This window comes from Rhinopithecus bieti, unplaced genomic scaffold (assembly GCF_001698545.2).
Source record: "Rhinopithecus bieti isolate Rb0 unplaced genomic scaffold, ASM169854v2 scaffold_23199, whole genome shotgun sequence".
Taxonomy (NCBI): domain Eukaryota; kingdom Metazoa; phylum Chordata; class Mammalia; order Primates; family Cercopithecidae; genus Rhinopithecus; species Rhinopithecus bieti.
The window spans coordinates 400501-420005 of record NW_016810851.1 but is presented as its reverse complement, the minus strand read 5'-3'; the positions used below and the strand labels follow the sequence as shown (position 1 = coordinate 420005).

The 19505-nt window shown below is 41.9% G+C and overlaps 1 protein-coding gene across 1 annotated transcript in view; it reads right to left on the bottom strand.

The window, feature by feature from the left end:
• The window catches only part of NT5E (5'-nucleotidase ecto), a 45557-nt gene that overhangs the window by 4510 nt on the left and 21542 nt on the right, over nucleotides 1–19505 (bottom strand). The window contains exons 3-7 of the mRNA XM_017892962.1: nucleotides 18571–18759; nucleotides 4820–5017; nucleotides 3657–3811; nucleotides 1589–1694; nucleotides 527–676 (exon numbers count right to left, since the gene is read on the bottom strand). Of these exons, the coding sequence (XP_017748451.1) occupies nucleotides 527–676; nucleotides 1589–1694; nucleotides 3657–3811; nucleotides 4820–5017; nucleotides 18571–18759 (798 nt within the window). The remainder of the gene's footprint in view (nucleotides 1–526; nucleotides 677–1588; nucleotides 1695–3656; nucleotides 3812–4819; nucleotides 5018–18570; nucleotides 18760–19505) is intronic.

The window sequence follows — 19505 nt, the reverse complement described above, 5'->3', positions numbered from 1 at the left end:
TCTCCCTGTGCCCAGAGGGGTTGAGAACTTGCCCCAGGTCACAGTGGGACTAGAACCAGGTGTTAAGGTGTGTCTGTGCAGTAGGCTGCTCCTTCCAGGAATCATCCTGGTTAATACAGATTGGACAGCATTCCTTTAAATCTTGGCATAGTTCCAGGCAACGATGAGTAGAACAAAGGAGAGGATTTTTTTTTTTTTTTTTTTAAGAATATTGAATGCTTAAATAACTAAGATTTTATTAGAAACTAGACCTCAAAGCAGCTGACCTGCTTAGAGGGCCCATCTGATGTCCAAATCAGACTTGGCAAATACTGCTTATTGCCAGGGCTTTGGGGCTTTGGGGCTTTGACCCCAATCTAATCTCAGTGGCTCTGAGAGTCCACAGCCATTAAGGGATGAGGTATTGGTGTTGGAAAAATCCAAACCAACCTGACCACACGACTTTTGGTGAGGGGGAAGCTGAGCCAACCAGCAGGAAATCCCATGTCACTTTGGATGGGCCAGCCCTACAGGATGGGTGACTTACCGCCCACCTGCAGGAACTCTCCAGTGGACTGGCCATAGCGGTGCACGCTGTGCTCAAAGGCCTTCTTCAGGGTGGAACCTTTTAACTGGACCAGGTCAAATGTACCTCCAAAGGGCAATACAGCAGCCAGGTTCTCCCAGGTAATTGTGCCTGAGGGTAGTCACAGATGAGGCAAGAAGGAAAATAGCTTGAGAAAATGCTAACACCATGACCAGTTTCCCTCAGCACTGGGGGAAGAAATGAAGGGGACATGGGGAGGCTTAGAGAGCTATAAGAGCTTATAGAGCATATCAGCTATGTCTAAGTGGTTCCTGACACTTAGGGAGGGAATGAGTTTAGGAGGCCTCTGACCCTGCACTCCACCACTGGGCAAGATGGCAGGAGCTCACAAATGACTGTGCCTCAGAAGGTCACTATGCTCAGTCTTAGATCTGCTAGCTTGGGGCTGGATCTCCAGTAGTTTGTTTTGCATTGTTCAGTTCCTCCAGACAAACAATGTGTCCCTGCAACCTGTCCCTGTTGTCTGACAATGGGATGCGTTTGGGGCCTTATACTGATAACTGATTGGTTTTCACAGTAAATCAGGGAGGGCTACAAGAGTGTCTTGAGTATTTGTGTAGTTGATTTGTTTTGCCATATGATATAATCTTGGATAGCTGTAAATATACTACGGTAACATTTTAATCCAGTGGTATGTCTTTTTAGGACAGAAGACTGGTGATTTTTGTCTCTTTTCAGATGCCAAGGTGGAGACTGTTGATATTTTGCATAAATCAGAAACAACTAGTATAGCTTTGTAAATCAGAAATTCATACCAAGCTTGAGTTCCACTAACAGCTGCAGCTTCTGTGTGTGAATACATGTAAGCTTGTATGTGTCCTTCAGGCTAGGTCTTAGGCTTTAATAATGGCTAATCCTAACTTAAAGGAATGACATTCTGGTACATGGCTGGCAGCAGAGATGAACTGAGGCTGCACATGGGTGTGTTCAGGGCAAGAACCACAGCAGGAAAAGATCAGAGAGAGAACATGACACACTGAGGAGCTGGGCCTGGGAGCATACCATTGTTGCGCTCATCAATGGGCGACCGGATACCACCTCCATTTAAAATGCACATGGATACATGGTTCCAGAACATTTCATCAGCGTGTCTGAGATTGTTGTTAATCTGAAACAATAGCACAGATTTACATAGTTACTCTGGTTTTTCTTCCTTAGGATCAGCTCCAGGAATCTGGTTAGCTCTCCTGAGGAAATGAAGCTACTTTTCCCCTGCTACTGTGTTCCCAGGAATTTCTCAACTATAATTAGAATTAGTTTTACACTCTCAGAAATAAAAATACACTGTTACCAGTCCATGTCAAACTCTTAGTTCCCCCTCCTGAAACTCCCATACTGTCAGGCCAGGTGGCCTTAGCAAAATGGTCTCTTGGTTGTAGTCCTGGTGTCGGGACTGGGCCTCCCATGGAAGGTGGCCTTCAGAGCCACTCCTGCACAGGCTTCTCCAGGGCAGGCCATGCCCTCTGCCTGATTCTGAGGGCTTGGCCTAGAGCCTGCTCAACACCAGATCTCATGCCAAAGAGAACCTGGCCTCTATATGTATGTCTCCAGCTGATTCCCAAGTTGGCAATTTTGGAAAGACAGGGACAGCCTTTTAAAACTGGGGAGAATCACATCCATTCTTTTCTTTTATAAAATGTATGTTTAGTTATTAGAAATAAAATGAATACATTCTCATTTAGGAGAAAAAAAAAAAAAAGCCAGGCGTGGTGGCTCACACCTGTAATCCCAGCACTTTGGGAGGCTGAGGCAGGTGGATCACCTAAGGTCAGGAGTTCGAGACCAGCTAGCCAACATGGTGAAACCCCATCTCTACTAAAAATACAAAAATTAGCTGGGCATGGTAGTGGACACCTCTAATCCCAGCTACTTGGGAGGCTGAAGCAGGAGAATTGCTTGAACCTGAGAGAAGGAGGTTGCAGTGAGCTGAGATCATATCACTGCACTCCAGCCTGGGCGACACAGCAAGACTCCGTCTCAATAAATAAGTAAATAAATAAATAGCAAAAGCTCTCCTTTGTTCTAGCCTCTTTAACAGAGGGATAAGCACTGCCAACAGCCTGGGTTGTTTCCCTTCAGACTTCTCTTAACATTTATATACCAGCTTCTCCTTAACTACTTCTGTGGCATTGACTGCATGATGCTGAGGAGACACCAGCAGTCTGGTCTTGGCATGAGCATGATTGTTGTCATTTACATGGCAAACATTTATTGAGTGCAGTTGTATCCTGGGCACTGGGCAATGCATGCCAAGCACTGACAAAAATGACTTCCCTGAGTCCAGGCTGTAAGCCCGTGGAAGTGGTAGTCTGACATAGGAGACCTTGGCTCAATAAGGCCCCCAGAGAGCTACCATGGCCATTCTGCCTGCAGACAAGTAGACAGGGGCTTGTTCTTCATAGGTGATCTTGCTTAGCCACAGGACTTGTTATTACCATTAAAACTGTGTGTTGTCTTTCTGTGCCTGTGAAAGAGGTTCCTGTCACACAAGGCCAGGGTTCTCTGGAGTCAAGTGAACAGATGAGAGAAAAACAGTCTGGCCAAGTTGGATCCAAGCAGATATGCTTTTATGTATTATGTTGATATCTCAAGGGTAGCAGAGTTTGTGCATTTGCATCATCTTACAAAAGGAAAGCAACATCCAAAATTCAGACGTCTAAGAACACCTTAAAATAAAGATTTTAGTTCTTGTAAAGCAGTATGTTGGTGGTTACCTAATCTCCTTCCAACACCTTAAGAAGGTACTGAGTATGAGGCTACATCAGACCTTTGTTTAGGCACTAATGTTTTATTTATTTTTCATATTTATTTAATTTTAGAGACAGAGTCTTGCTCTGTTGTCCAGGCTGGAGTGCAGTGGTGCAATTATAGCTCACTGCAGCCTCCTGGGCTCAAGCCATCCTCCCACCTAAGCCTCCTGAGTAGCTGGGACTATAGGCATATGCCACCACCCTGGCCAAAAATGTTTTGAAATCCCTCATTCTGTAGCTATCAGTCTATCCCTTCTCACATCCTTCCTTCCTCTTCCCTCTTCGTTCCTAGCATATGTCCACTCCTGCAGATGACTTACCATAGCATCACAAATCAGGTTGCCCATGTTGCATTCTCTAAAGCGGCACGATTGAGAGGAGCCATCCAGATAGACAATTGTTTTCCCCAATTCCTGGGTAGAATAATTGTCCAATTTTATTCTCCATTTGTTAATGTCTGCTTTTATGCTTGGATCTAGAAGGAAGAAAAGAAGGTAGCCTACAATTAAAGCAAATCTCACACTGTGCTAAATTCTGGAAAAGGAATGAAACATCATCTATGTTACTTGCTGTGAGAACATATTTCTTTACCATATTTGTGTGCATTTTGGTTTTGACCATGAAATCTCCTTAGAAACTTCTATTTTGTTTCCTGGTAATAAGACCTGGAATGCATCTTAATTTAAGAATATGCTGAACATCTACCAACTCACCACATCTGTATGAGCTACCTGTTGGCCCACCTGGGACAGCGTTAGTGGTGGTGGTAGGAGCTCTGAAAGGCCCGGGGCAGTTATAAAGGGCCTGCTGAGGTGCAGCTGGGCTATCGCTGTCAGCGTCGTCCTGGGCCCCTTTCCCATCTAGCTACTGAGAGGCTTGTGTTGTGACTACAGGCTCCCCTGGGTGCTATGCACCTCACCTTCCTGATGTGATCATAGTCAACAGAAAAGGGAAGGTGAGAAACAAGCACAGGAGTGTGTTCTGGATACATATGAAAATCAATGATAGAAAAATGTACTTTTACTCTGAGACACAGACATAAAAATAAGGTACTCCCTCATTTGATAAAGAAACTGACGCCCATGAGATTGGGCAGCTTGCCCAAGGCACACTGCCTCTAGTTGAGGGGCCAGGACTTGAGCTCTGCTCTGCCCAATTTGAACCCCTTTACTTAAGTTATCATCTCTCCTGTAAACACAAGCTGAGAGTGGCTTTTGCATGTCAGGATCAAGATTTTAAAAGGCAGAGGAAGCAGTGATGCATGTAATCTGATGCTGAGAAGACTTGAAAAAGCAAGTGGGGCTTTTTGGCATTTGGGTGTGTTTTAAATCTATCCATGAAGAGGGCAAACTCAAGGAAGAAGCTAAATTCTTCAACAGTATTATAATCTTTTCCTGAAACATTAAAGGAAAAAATGAGAAGGACGAAAATATCCGCTATCTAAATTTTAGATTGGTGGAACATTCCCCTGAACTTCACTTACCTTCAGGAATGCTGCTATTTAGAAGAATGGGATTTCCATGGGAAGAGATGACGTTTCCTCTTTCATCAAACTCGATCTTCAGATAGCCTAGGTATTTGCCAAAAGCATAGGCCTGGACTACAGGAACCTTCCGCCCATCATCAGAAGTGACTATGAATGGGTACTTCCCAGCAGGCACCTCTTTGGAAGGTGGATTGCCTGAAATAAAAGAGCCACAGCTGATCAAGTCAGCCCTTGTACATACATGGCTGGCTGTAGGCCAGCAGGCCACTGGCTGGATGACAGAGTTTTAAACTGATGATTCGCCATCTGTTGCTCTACATAGCTAGTCTTTCAGAGCCCTGTCTGGGCATTTGCCCATTTCCGAATGCCCTTTCGGTATATGAATCCTACCATTCTCAACTCAGCAAGCTCTTCCTAAGACTTGGGCATTGTGCCTGTGCTGTGGGGCACACAAAGATGAAACACTGTTAAGAGTATCCTCCAGGCTTACTATGGCTCCATTCTCACTAGCCAGGTGGATTAGCCAAGCCACTTTACCATACTGTACTTCAGTTTCCTTGCCTATAAAGTGGGATAAATTCATTTTAAATGAAATCCATTTTAAACAATCCCTATTTTACAGGGCCGTTGAGAGGATTAAATATCTAAACTCCCTAGCTGGGTGCCTGGCATATTGTAGGTACTCAATAAATATACAATAAGAGTGCATTTTTTTCTCTTATAAGGAAATAGCAATCTCTAGAAACCCCAGACATATACTTCAGAGCTTAAAATCTTTAGTAGAAGATACAGAGATGACAAAGAGCTGTTTTTGGGATTTGCTGCTAAATTTTGCATCCCTTCAGATGTCTTTTAGAAGAGCCACATTCTCCCTGAGGGCCAACCAGCATGCACACTTCTGACCACAGCCAGCCATCACACTGGTCAGGTTCTGCAGGCCTCTGTCTCAAAGGGGAGATGTGGGAGCTACTCATCACCCAGAGACTAGAAGGCCCACCACTGCCTGGAGTAGTGGAGAGTATGCAGGAGGGTGGAGAGTGTCACCATACAGGGAGCAGGCAGCCCAACCTTTAATCACTTGGCACATTTAAGTTCCTTAACTGTAGACATGCTTCAGGAACTCGGTGGCTTACATCTTACCTCCAGGGAGACAATGGCACAGTTCAGCTGTTTCAAATTAGAGACTATGGGATGGATTCAGTTGACCACATTACTGTTTCTATCATCTCCCTCTTCATACCCATGGCTAGTCATTCCTATTAGATATTCACAGAGGGTCCAGAGAACTTCAGCAAATGTTGATTACACACAAGGACCTGTTATGAGAATCAGCCATGAGTCAGGCCCTGGGCTTAATCTCATTTAGTCCTCCAAGCTTCCCATGGGACAGGTCCTCTATTATCTGTACACTGCAGACAAGAAAATTGATTGTCATAGACAGAGTACCCAAGGTCACACAGCTGGTACGTGATGAGGGTTCGGAGGAGGCAAACTGAAAACCCAGGCTGCGAGGTATTGGAGCTTACGTTTTCTCCACTACCCACAAGCCTACCGTGTATTTTTTTTTTTTTTCCCTAAAGTCTGCAAGCTGGTTGTGAAAGGCCACTTACCAAATCAAATGCAAACCCAGGATTTGCATCTTTGTGTTCCAAGCTCTTTCTGGGCTTTTCTTTTCACATAAGACAAGCTGGATAACATGTTACGAAGAATCCAAACCTGCCATGCTCCTGTGCCAAGAGCGCCCCCGCTTTCATCTCACTAACCACAGGGAAGAAGCACTGCAAATACTAACGCTTCACAAGCAGGAAATAGTCGTTGCCAATATTAACATCCAGTTTTCTTGCTCTCACTGGGAAAAAAAAGAATAAGGTCTTGGAACTTTATTTTTACAGAAGCACCCAACTTGAGATCCAGTGAAAGCCTTTGTTCCATCTTCATCTGTAGTGGATGCAGATGTTGTCTGTGACAGTGGCAGATAACGTGATGCATGGAAGACCAGCATGGAAGGTTAACATCCTACTCAGCCTCATTCTGCTCTGTGCTGGTCCTCCTTTGGGCAAGCCTGGTGCCTGGTCTTTACTTCAGGGGACCAGGTGGTTATGACAGCCTCTGTCAGTTCGTCCTCTGATCATAGATGCTTGGGACTGTGCAGTTCCCCAAATGTCCACAAGGTGGCGGAGAACAACCCGCCCAGGGAGAGAAGGCACTAGTTGGCAGGTATCAGGAGTCTGTCAGTTTCCTGGAAACCCAAGAGCTAGGAAAGCCTGATCTTTTTTTGGCCGTTATCTATCTGCCTTCCGTAGAAATATCTGAGCTTAGAAAGAATGTAAAAGTTAGGAATCCAATAATCCGGTTAGATGCCTCAGCATGCACTCTGCAAATAGGAGCCAGCAATCTCAGCTCCAGAAAACATTCATTCATTTGGATCCTTTTGTCACTGGCATATTAAATGGGCTTAATCAGGAACAAGGAACAAGGAAGATGCTAACCATGCAGCTGGTCTGGTTTGGCTAATCTCTGTCTCCTCCACAGCTGAGCTCTTTCTGCTCCCCTTCAACTCCACAATCCCAGGAAATCACTGACACAGAAACCAGTCCAGGGTTTCACATTTTCTACGCCATTCCGTGCTGTTCAGCTGAAGATGTTCGTGACCAGAATATTTTTTCCACAAAGAGCTACACATCTGTCTTTAGAAACCTGACTTGTCATCTTGGCAGGAAGGAAGATGTTCACCAGAACTCTGTTCCAGTCATCTAGCCTAGAATTCATCCAGGAACCAAATCCAAAGGGGCTGTGGAGTTGTGGACTGACATCTGGAGTTTATAAAGGCTTCATTTCCCAACATGGTACGGGTGCTTGAAGGAACCTCAAAGGACTCTGTCCTGGGAGCCAAGGAATGTGGTGAACCTAAGTGTGGGTCTGGACAATTGCCCTCCTGGTGTCACATGGTAATAAACAGAAGTGCCAGGGAGCAGCCTTTTCTTTCTCTTTCTCTCTCTCTTTTTTTTCTTTCTTCCACCTTCCCTCCCTCCCTCTTTTCCTTTTCTCCCTCCTTCCTTCCTCTTTTTTCTCTCTTCCTTTTCTTTCTTTCAACAGGGTCTCATTCTGTTGCCCAGGCTAGAGTTCAGTGGTCTCCAATTCCTGGGCTCAAGCAATCCTCTCGCCTTGGCCTCCAAAAGTGTTGGAGCCACCCACCTGGCCTGATGTGGTTTTCAAGGGACTGAAGTATAGAATGTTGTAAGGCAGTCCATGCTATGATTTTAACACAAGAACTGGTTTAAGAATTCCTGAACTGGGACCACATAAGGGGACTGGATAAAAAGGATTGGTTATTAGGTTATTTCACGTGATTGCTTCTAAGGGACTTGACTCTTTTAAATTACTTGCAAGTGCACACTCCAAACATAAATATGATCGTGCACTTCCTGGTTTTAGATATTTCAAAAACATTAACAGTTGTAACATGAATATCCTAACCTATAAGACCTACATCATATGGCCCTTATCGCACCAGCTTCATCTAGAACATTCAGCCTGCCCTTCAGCATTCTTAGCCTCTTCCCATTCCTAGACCACACCCACGTACCCAGGAACCTTATGGAGTAAAGAGCTTCTGAAGCCAGAGGGCTACATGTGAATTAGCTACATCTTTTTACTTCTTGTTTATTCATCTGTGAAGTGGAAAAAAAGTAAAAGCACCTACCTTACAGAGTTATTGTGGGGATTAGGGAAGTTAATGCAGCAAGTGAAGCCTGACTCGACTGAAGGGAAATTCTTAATAAAGATTAACAATGATTATTGACCAAGTTAACTCCTGGACATCTTTCTGATCTTGGCCCTAATGTTAGTCCATCAGGGAAATACTCACTGATGATCCTCTAGACTTGGCCAAGTCCTCCTTTTACACGCTCTCACAGCATCTTGTACTTTTCCTTTTATACCATGCTTTGTAATTATATATAATATGATTTATTTGCATAATTATGTATTTTTAAAAAATCAGATCAGAAGACATTTAGTTCTATGAGGGCAGAGGCAGCTATCTCTCTAGGATTTGTCTAGCATGTGGTAGGTGCTAGATAGATGTTTGTTGAATGACAACTTAAGGAGTTGAGCAATCACTTTTCTATGGATCATACATGATTAAGATGCTTTCCCTGTGGTGGAATCATGCAGAAGCCAGCAATGCCTGAGTGCCAGCCCTCTACCCCAGGTTCCCTCAATTCAATGTCCTCAACTATGCAGCTGGGTGGCAGCTAGTGAAGAGGAACCTGAACTGGGAGTTGGGATACAGGAGAATGGGTTTTGCTACTAGCTCAGTTTCAGTCTGGTTTCTGGACTATGGGAGAGACATCTAGTCCCTGGGGCCTAATTTTATTTTCTAAATTTGTAAAACAAAAGATTTGATTAGTGGTTTAAATTAGTAGTTTTTTGTTTTTTGTTTTTAAGCTATTAGTATCTTTAACATACAAGAAATCCTTTTGTGGCAAGGCAAGCCAATAAAGCAGGAAAGCTGAGTTCCTCAGGCTACACCCTGGTAGAGCTGGAACCCAGGAGTAGGTTCCTGCCACCAGAGCCCCTCAGAGCACAGCACAGAGACTGCTGGCCTAGAAGTCCCCTGCACCCAGTCCCTCCAGCTCTCCAATCAGGCCCAACTGCTGTCTCTGCTTCTGCTAGTCTAGCAGCACCTTCAGGTGAACAGGACAGAGCGTGCTCTCTAGTCATCACAGCCCATTCAAGAGGTGTCCAGCAACCAGAGGAGCAACCACTGTCTCTTCAGTCATCTCTGTACCAAACCATGATGCACAAGCTGTCATGTCAACTTTAGGGAATTTGAGGGGTCAGGTACTGTTATCTATGCCCAGACTATGTCACTCTGCACATGCTTCGATTTACTGCTCAAATTCTTTCCTCTGGCCTTTCAGTGATGACCCAGGAAGTCTAAAAGAGATTATGCATCTTCTGGTAGTATCCAGAGTGGGCACAAAGCCCTCATGAAATCCAATCCAGGCTATCTGCTCATACCCAAGCCTGACAGGCTGGGCAAAGCAGGGAACCCTGCAGGTAGGGAAGAGTTCACCATACATTTAGTCACTCATTCAACAGATCTTCACAGAGCTCCAGTGAGTGCCCATTGTTTTGGATCTCCACTGCCTAGCAGGGCCAGGACCATGGTCTGGTGCGTCATCTTTTGGAATGGCTGCTCCATGAATACAGAGTAGGGGAAAGTGAGCAAATCCTTAGCTTTCTGCTAGTCTCTTCTCTTCACATGGAATCTGGCCATCTCCATGGCTCAGCATCATTCCAGATACTAGGATTCCCATTCACTTCTTACATTATAAAACAGGCTTCTATATAACAATGTTTAAAAATAAGAAAAAAAAATTATTGAAACACAGCTACCTTCTGGTTCTATCACCATGGCCTGTTAAAATGCAGTGGCCAAAAGAATGGGGTGGAGAGAGAGATTAATTTTCATTTTGGCACGCCCGTGTAGTTCCATTTACTAATGGTGTTCTTTTCAGAAGTAACAACTTTGTTTCTTGAGGTTAAAAAGGAGGTAACTGTGACCATACATTGCTGTAGTCCTGATATATAAGCATTTGGCCAGAGTTCTTCCTACAGTGGTTGTCAGCTGCTGTGTGAAAGGCTGTGTATAGTTGGTGAGTTGTCTAAATGAACAGTTCCCTTGAGTCATTCCTTCCCATCATGCTGGTGTGCAATGTAGTGTGGAGTACTTCAGATAAAGCTTAGAACCTGGAGGTCATCTGGAATGGATGGCCAAAGCACTGGTTCCAAATCATGACAGAGTACTTGGAGAGTGTCTTACAGATGAGCAATCATGAATTCCTAGACATAAATGTTTCTTGGCCTGGGGGAAACATAAACTGAGGACAAGAGAAATGAGTGAAGAATACCTACGCTGCTTGGGTTAAACCACTGAATTCCTGGTTTCTTATCTTTTAAAAGTAAGAAGATACATTTAGTCATTTGTGAATTTAGCTTAGATTCTCAAATTTAGGATATCTTTTTTTTTATTTAACAAAAATATGTATTACAGTTAAAGTTTAGGACTAGTGGCTAATTTTATAGGGTTTAGAGGGACTTTAAAAATTTGTTATAAAAGTAAAACTAGCATTACAGAATATTTGGCAAATGCAGAAGAAAAAAATTATTCATAGTCCTACTGCCTTTAATATAATTTCTGTGAATTAATATGTATGAGAAGCAAGGAGGGGGAAATTGGTGTCGGAATACATTTTAAGGAGAAACCATTTTGTTCAGTGAAATACCTTTATTAGATTTCTTCAGATAGGATATATCCTACTGGTTTCTATTTCTCTAGCTCTCTCTTTCTCTCTCAATACTATATATATAGAGGGATAATACATGAGAAGAACTGGGCCCTAGAACGTAGTAGGTCTAAGATAAATATGTCAGTTCTCTAATATTCTCTCTCTCTATATATATATGTATATAATATATTTAACAGATCAAATATGTCTAATATAGACGTATTTATATATTCTATTCATATATTATCTCACTTAATCCCCACAACTCTCTAAGGTAGCCATATCACTGTCACCATTTTAAAAAAAGAAAGCTGATGCTCAAAGTGGTTGAGTAACTTGTCCAAAGTCAGACAGCTAGTGGTGGCTGAGCCTGAGAGGAAACCAGTTCTTAGAGTTTAAAGCACTTTCCAAAACCCCATGCCACTTCCCAGTGAAAGTTGGAGAAATGAGATCCTTTGCAGAAGACCATCCAGCAGCAAAGTTAAGGAAACACAAACTTCAGTCCTGGTAAGAGATTCGTACCTATGAGTAGGCTTAAGACTTCACAGTAGCTGGCCATCACCTTTCCTTATGATTCAACCCTGCCAAATGACCTTGGACTGCCATTTGTTCTGTAGTCATTCATTTTAGATTTTGATTTTGGATAGTCTCACTTCATCTTGGAAAGCAGTTTCCTGTGACAGCTAAAATGGATCAGTGTTATGTGGCTGCAAAAATTACAAACCAGAAGGTTCTGGCTTTGCTCTGTAAAGGAAGCAGGTGCTCAGGCTGGGCCATGGCCAGAAGTTTACTGAAAGGACCCAAGAGGGTGACCACCAGTACAAGTAAGTCCTTGTGCTTACCACATTCAAAAAGACCAGGAAAGCAAAGTCCTTTTTTTTTTTTTTTTTTTTTTTTTTTTTTTGAGACAAGGTCTCTCTCTGTCACCCAGGCTGGACTGCAGTGGCATAATCATAGCTCACTGCAGCCTCAAAATCCTGGGTTCAAGTGACGCTCCTGCCTCAGCCTCCCAAAGCACTGGAATTGCAAACACTGGGATTGCCAACATGCCCAACCACACTCAGTCACGAAATTATCTTTGAAGCTACCACCCACACCTCTGCCCCTTCGCTGATTCTCCCCCATCACTTAATAAACACAGATGTCAGCAGTTCTTATCAAATGCCCAAAGGAAATGGTTCTTTGTCGATGAGTGTTTCCCTGTCTTGTGAATGTTGTAAGTAATAACATTGTTTTCTTGTTCTAAAAGGCAAGATTATCTAGACTGCAAGGATGAAAATTAATGGAGAGATGAATAATGATTGTAAACACCAACAACAGTCTTCCACCCTCTTTACTTATTCTTATTATAGCAGGGATGCATCCATCCCATCAGACTATGCACCAGCCTGACGGCAGCATAAAGAAAACGCAGCAGGTGCTTGTCATCTGTCTTAGTTATAATTACACTGTAGGCCCCATTTGTTTTAAGAGCAAAATTCTGTGGTCATTAAAATTATTTCTTTAGATACATGAAAAGTTTTGAATTTTGTATTCAATATATGTGCCTAAATCCAGAAGCAATGGAAATTAGATAATTTTTAAAAACCTGATCAATCAAATAAAGAAATCTTACTTTTTAAAGAAGTTGCACTTGTTAACATCCATTTAACAGTACTGGACACCTGCCTTCCAGTGTCAGCCATGACACAGTCAAGGGTATAATGGACACTTCCAGGCTAGCAAGGAAAGAAGCGAAGCCTGCTGGACTGGGAGGGAAAGACAAATTCAAAAGACTTGAGGTTTCATAAGGCTGAAGGTGAGCTCTAAAAAAATAGGGAGTGAGAAAGCTTTATGGCTAGGAGGCCTGTGATAAGATAGTTGAGAGTGGAGGCAGGGAAATATGAGGTAGAAAAGGGTGGGGTCCCTGGCAATGGCTCCACCCTCAAGCCTGGACCCATGGCCCAAAGTGAGAACTTTATATCCCCATTTTTCTGCCCGAATGTTGCCTTTTCCAAATCACCCTGGCCTGCCCTGTCCCCTATCCTGTCCTCATAAAAACCCCAGGCTCCACTGGCAGTGGAACGGCAGAGAAGGAGATAAGAGAAGAAGCAGCTTGACATTGGTGAAAAGCAGCTTGACTTCAGAGGGATGGCTTGACGGTAGGACCTCGGAGAAGAGTTCAGCCGGGGATGGCCTAATGCCAGGAGGAGACACCTTCCCACACCATACCCTTTCCAGTTCCCCATCCCACTGAGAGCCATTTTCATCATCAATAAAATTCTCCACATTCACCATCTTCAATTTGTTCTTGCAAGCTGATTCTTCCTGGATGCTGAACAAGAGTTTAGGATACAGAGGGCTGTCACACTTAACTGTTAAACACTTCAACTGTCCACGGACAGCAAAGCTAAAAGGACACACTGTAACACATGCCCCTGGGGCTCCAGGGGTCACAGATACTCACTTAGATGCTGCCGCGGGGCTGCACAGAGTTCTACTCCTGCCAGCACCCAGAAGCACTTGTCCCAGCCTCTGCACCCGCTCACCTATGTGCTCTCCCTCCCATGGGGAGTTGAGAGCTACAGGATGAGTAAACAAGACAACCCTTTCATGAGTCCCATGAAGGGGTCAAGGGAACTATCCCATTTCAGTTTTGGACATGGAGAAATTGTGGAGATAATCAAGTCTCGGCCTGTGGCTCCAGAAGTGAAGTTGCTGAAATGGAGTGGAGCTGTCAGTCACTGGGTTGAGGAGATCAAGGGACTCTGAACTTTGGGTATTGGATCAACTACCCACATGGACACTCTGCCAGGTGAAGGCAGGAGCTGGAGTGGAGAAGAAGATAGGAAATTGGGTACTAAATTCTCAGTGATGTGGGACATTGCTTGGAGGTGATTAGATGAGAGGGATAAGGGGGATAGATGGTCTGAGCCTCAAAGGAGTTAGAGGAATAAAGTTCATATCAGTAGCCTAACAAAAGTATGAGGTATTCTACCAAATTGTTTATATTTCCCCAAATCCTGAAAAGTAAGCTTTCAGGCTGTATGTATGGATGACTTTCTATATAACAGGATGTTAGAATGGGAAGGATGACAGAATTAACAATTCGAATCTCTTTACCTGGAGGCTATGGAAACTGGTGCTTATATTCACCCAAGGCCACAGCTAGCCAGATTGATTTGCAGAATCCAAAACTCAGTTAAAATATTGGGAGGCAAAGAGAGAAACAGCATCTTTGGAGTCCCTCCAAGGACAGCACAGAGAATGGAGTGCCCTGGTGTAGCTGCTGCAGGTACTTTTTACTACTTTTTTCTCTAAAGGAAGCAACATGGACCAGTTCGTGACTCTAGGATTTAAGATTTTTAGAGAAAGCGTTTGCATTTTAGCTCTTATCTTTGTAGCTTTATCATTTTGTAAGCCTCCTAGAGGGAGCCTTCACTCTGATGTTAGACTGGTCAGCCAGTGCTAGGGTTACCTGCATATGCATGGTAGTTGGAAAGGAAAGAAACTGGAATAACTTTCAACATTTGGAAGGGATCCGTTCATGCACTGTTTTAGTCATGCCTTATTTGAAGCTGAGTTTTAAAAAAATATGAGCAAGCTACAATACAATAAAATTAATGTAATGGGTGGTAACCAGCATTTAAAAAATCAAATAACAGAAGAGAAAATATGAGGGTGCAATCCATGAGCTTTGGAAAGGTTTTCTTCCATGTGTGTTTGTATATTGGATACGGTGTGTGCAGAAATGATTCTCAGTAAGATTTAAAATTCCAAGGGATGTATTATTTTAACTGTATTTTTATTAACTAATCATATTTACCAGATTCATTATTTTAATGTCATTCTAATTCCATAAAATTATTCAGCAGAGTTGTTTTCTTAAGGCCAGGAAAGTTTATTTAAACAGGCAAACATGCCTCGTCCCTATTGTGTCCTGGAATTACCTTTAATGTTTTTGTTGTTGCTGTTGTTGAAACAGGGTTTCACTCTGTCATTCAGACTGGAGTTCAGTGGAGCAATCATAGCTCATTGCATCCTCAACCTCCCAGATTCAAGCAATTCTCCCACCTCGACCTCCTGAGTAGGTGGGATTACAGGCATATGCCCCCACACTTGGCTAGTTTTTTAAAATTTTTTTTGTAGATATGAGGTCTCCCTATCTTGCCCAGGCTGGTCTCGAACTCCCGGGTTCAAGCAATTCTTCTGCCTCAGCCTCCCAAAATTCTGGGATTATAGGCGTCAGCTGCTGTGCCTAGCCACCTTTAATTGTTATGTTCACTCATCAAAACGATGAGTATGAAAGTGGAGATTTTCATCAGAACAAGTTTAATCTTGGTAAGCAATCATGAAATGTGAAGTAAATGACTAAGTCTTGGTTATCTCAGTTTTCTCAGAGACTGTAATTATTTACTTCAAGATTTACAGATAAGCAAACTCTAATTTTTATCCTCAAATCTTTCTTTCATCCAGTCCTTCATCATTAACTAAATTTATCTACTTAGCAAAGGCACATACAGTTGGCTGTCTCTCTGTAGGTTCTGCATCGTTGGATTCAGCCAACCATGAACAAAAAATATTTTCTAAAAAAGGATGGTTTTATCTGTACTGAACATATACAGATATTTTTTCTTGTCATTACTCCCTAAACAATACAGTATAACAACTATTTTCATATCATTTACATTGTATCAAGTATTATAAGTAATCTAGAGATGACTTAAAGTATATGCGGAGATGTGCACAGGTCATATGCAAATACTACACCATTTATGGAAGGGACTTGAGCATCCATGGATTTTGGTATCCACAGGGAGTCCTAGAATCAATCCCCCACAGATACTAAGGCATGACTGTACTGTTATGGGAACAAAGGATAGGCTACAGAAATAATGGGAATCTGGGCATGGTCACCCAATCTTTTCAGGTCTCTCAGGGCACACTCATTGATGGACATGCACCACAGGCCATGAATGATCAGTTGTTGCTGTAAGACAGCATTGATTAAGATGCAGTAAAGACAAGTCAAGGGGAACATAGGAATGTTCACATCTGAATGAAGGGGTGAAACTCCTTTGAGTGTTCCTGCATTATTTTGGTCATGTCTCATTTAAAGCTGAGGTTTTAGAAACATGGATTAGCTACAGTACAAGAAAATAAATTTAATGAGTGATAACTGTCATTAAATGAATAAAACAGTAAAACAGAAAAGTCGGGGTGCATTCCAGGTGCTTTCACACTTGTATGTGTGTGTACTTTTGTGCATTTGTATGTGAATGCACACACACATATACGTTTGTGTGTTTTGGCTCCCTGTCTACAATGTTCTTCTTACTATGGGTCAGAGTTTAAACATTTTGAAACCATTATTCTAAAGGAAGAAGGGGGAGAAGACATACCTAGCTCCCACTGTGTGTCCAAGGGTGCTGACACTGCCTCAGAGAAAAGCTAAGGTTTGGGTTTTCACAGGTCTTATCCAGTGAGCCAGCGCATAACTAAAATAAGAACAGCTAACATACTAGGCCCTGTGCTAAGGCCATTTACCTATACATTCATTACACATATTAAGTCACAGTGACCCTTTATAATAGGTACTCTTGTTACCACCTTCATTCCACAGATGAGGGTAATCAGGCATTGAAAGGACCCCATCATTACTGGTAGAGTCAGAAGGACTTCACTGAGTCTTCACCCCTACCTGGTGCTTCCCAATGACCTGCTGCAATTATTTCCTAGTCTTCACTCTATTAGTTCATTTAACCCTTATGGAGTTGTTGAAGCTGTTTGATTGCAATGTTATTCATGCTAACAATGTCCAGTGCTAGGCGTCATCCTCATCACATTTGTGGATTGTCTGCTATGTGCCTGGGGCTGTTCTCGACATCTTATGGACATCTTTTCCCATGGAACAAAATTTACCATTCTTATGAGTAATGTAAGTGCCTAATCTATTTTAGTCTTATCTGTCAAAAAAAAAAAGCCCTATTACTGGTCATAACCCATAAATTGATTTCACAACCTCTCAGTTTAACTCAGTTTGAAATTATTCCTTAGCCTGTGTTTACCAATAAGTAAAATATCTGTGAAGGAATTTAGTTAGCACACATTCATACTGGTATTTTCTTAAGTGAAGGCTAACTTTAGTTTGTGAGTTATGATTTTGACTGACATATTTTTATGAGCAAGCAACCTCCACGACACTGCATACCAGAATATAGCTATCTATAGTTTATAAACTGCTCTCACATATTTTTACATCTCATATAATTTTCACAGTAACGTGGAACTTTGAGCATGATCATCCCCTATTTTGAAGCGAAGCTAGCAGATTCAGAGAGGCTAAGTGACCTGCCCAAAGTCATTCAAGTGGATCAGGAATGGGGACTTTTCACCCAATACTGTGTTTCTTTCCTTTTTATAATTTGTGTCTTGCTTTCTGATTGCAAAAGTAACATGCATTCATTATTGGAAAATACTCCAAAGTACTAGAAACAAAATAAAAATTACTTTCTTAGTGATAATTCCTTTTAATGTTTTTGGGTATTTCCTACTTATTGTTTGGGGTATTTTGAGTTTTGCTTTTTATCAAAATAGCATGGCCTTTGACAGCCCACATAAGGATGGTAGAAGCAGGAGCCTCTTCAAAGGGAGGGCTGTTCCCACACCAAAGCCTTTCTTGTGAATGCTGATAGACAGAAGAGCTGTTTATCAGCCTCTTCTTCCCTCCCTTGGGCATACTTCAAAGATCTATGCAGTGCAAGGTGGGGGAAGTGGGAAAGGTGGAACCAGATTCAAAAGTTTTGGGACATTATAAGTTTAAAGTGGAAAACTCATAAAAGAGTTATTCTATTGAAAAGTACTTAACACCAATCTGAGAGAGAAAAAAAGAGAGTGGTGGGGGTAGTCAGGTAGTGGGTAGGAAGAGTGCATGCTCTCCTGAGGACCCAGGGTCATGTGGCTTCCAGGATACTTATATTCCTAGTCTGCAAGCAGAGTTAGGACTCACACTCAGAGTTCCAGCTTCTGCTACCTGTGCAACTTACAAATCAAATCCACCTTGAGTTATAAAGGCCTTTATTTACATTATTTTGTTTATGCTTAAAGTTTTTTATATGACATGTTGCTTTTTGATAAGAATCTATCATAAATGACTTGGTTGGGGCTCAATAGTCTTTTTGTTTTACATATGTATGGTTTATATATGTTTTATACATATTTTATGTCATATATTTATTATATACATAAATATATGGAATTGACTTATCATGAAATCAATAAATTTCTTAGTAATGTTTGTGAGTAAGATTTACACATGTTCCCATTTAATGTATATTACATATATATTATAGATCATATAATATACATTACATATTAAATAGCAGTAAAAAGAATAATAACAGTTACAAAGGCAAAAGAGACAAAGTACTTATCTGGACATTCTGGCTCGTGCAATCCTTTTGAAACAATTACCTGTGTAAAGAAATGTGTTGGAGTGTCCTCCCACCACGACGTCCACACCCCTCACTTTCTGAGCGATGAGTTTATCCGTTTCAAAACCCGAATGTCCCAGTGCAATAATTTTGTTCACATTTAGAGTTTTTAACTTATCTACTTCAGGTTGTAATGCAGTGATTTCATCTTCAAACACTAAATTTGTTCCTAAGGAACAAAATAAATAAAATGGATATTTATTAACAAATTTTATTATATTACTTATTATACATATTAACATGCAAAGGTTAAACACCTTAATTTACCAAAGTTCAAAAGTTAGTAAAACCAAAACATATTTATTCATTAAATACAAAACCCCTAAGAAGTAAATAAAAATTCAAATCAATATCCTTGTTACATTTACTTTATGTTGTATTAGTTTAAGGTTATGGATATTGTTTTGCTCGAACTTGGTTGCAAACTGTGAGGAGGCTTCAGATATTGTTTTATATGTTTGTACATCTCAACTTCCACAATACCAATGCAGAAAACGCCTGAGCATGTAAGCATGATATACAAAATAGTATTAGCAACTCCAAGATGTTGGTTGGAAACTTGGAATAATCAGTGTTCAAATTTAAAACTGTCAAGAAGGTAGTCCTTGAATGCCTATTTTAATATGGCAGTTGATAAGTTTGTCTTGTTCTCTTTAATGCCAGCAGGCCAGGCACAGTGGCTCACACTTGTAATCTCAGTACTTTGGGAGGCTGAAGCAGGCAGATCACTTGATGCCAGGAGTTTGAGACCAGCCCAGGCAAAATGGTAAAACTCTGTCTCTACTAAAAATACAAAAATTAGTCAGGTGTGGAGGCACATGCCAGCTACTTGGGAGGCTGAGGCAAGAGAATGTCTTGACCTTACCAGGCGGAGGCTGCAATGAGCCGAGACCGTATCACTTCGCTCCAGCCTGG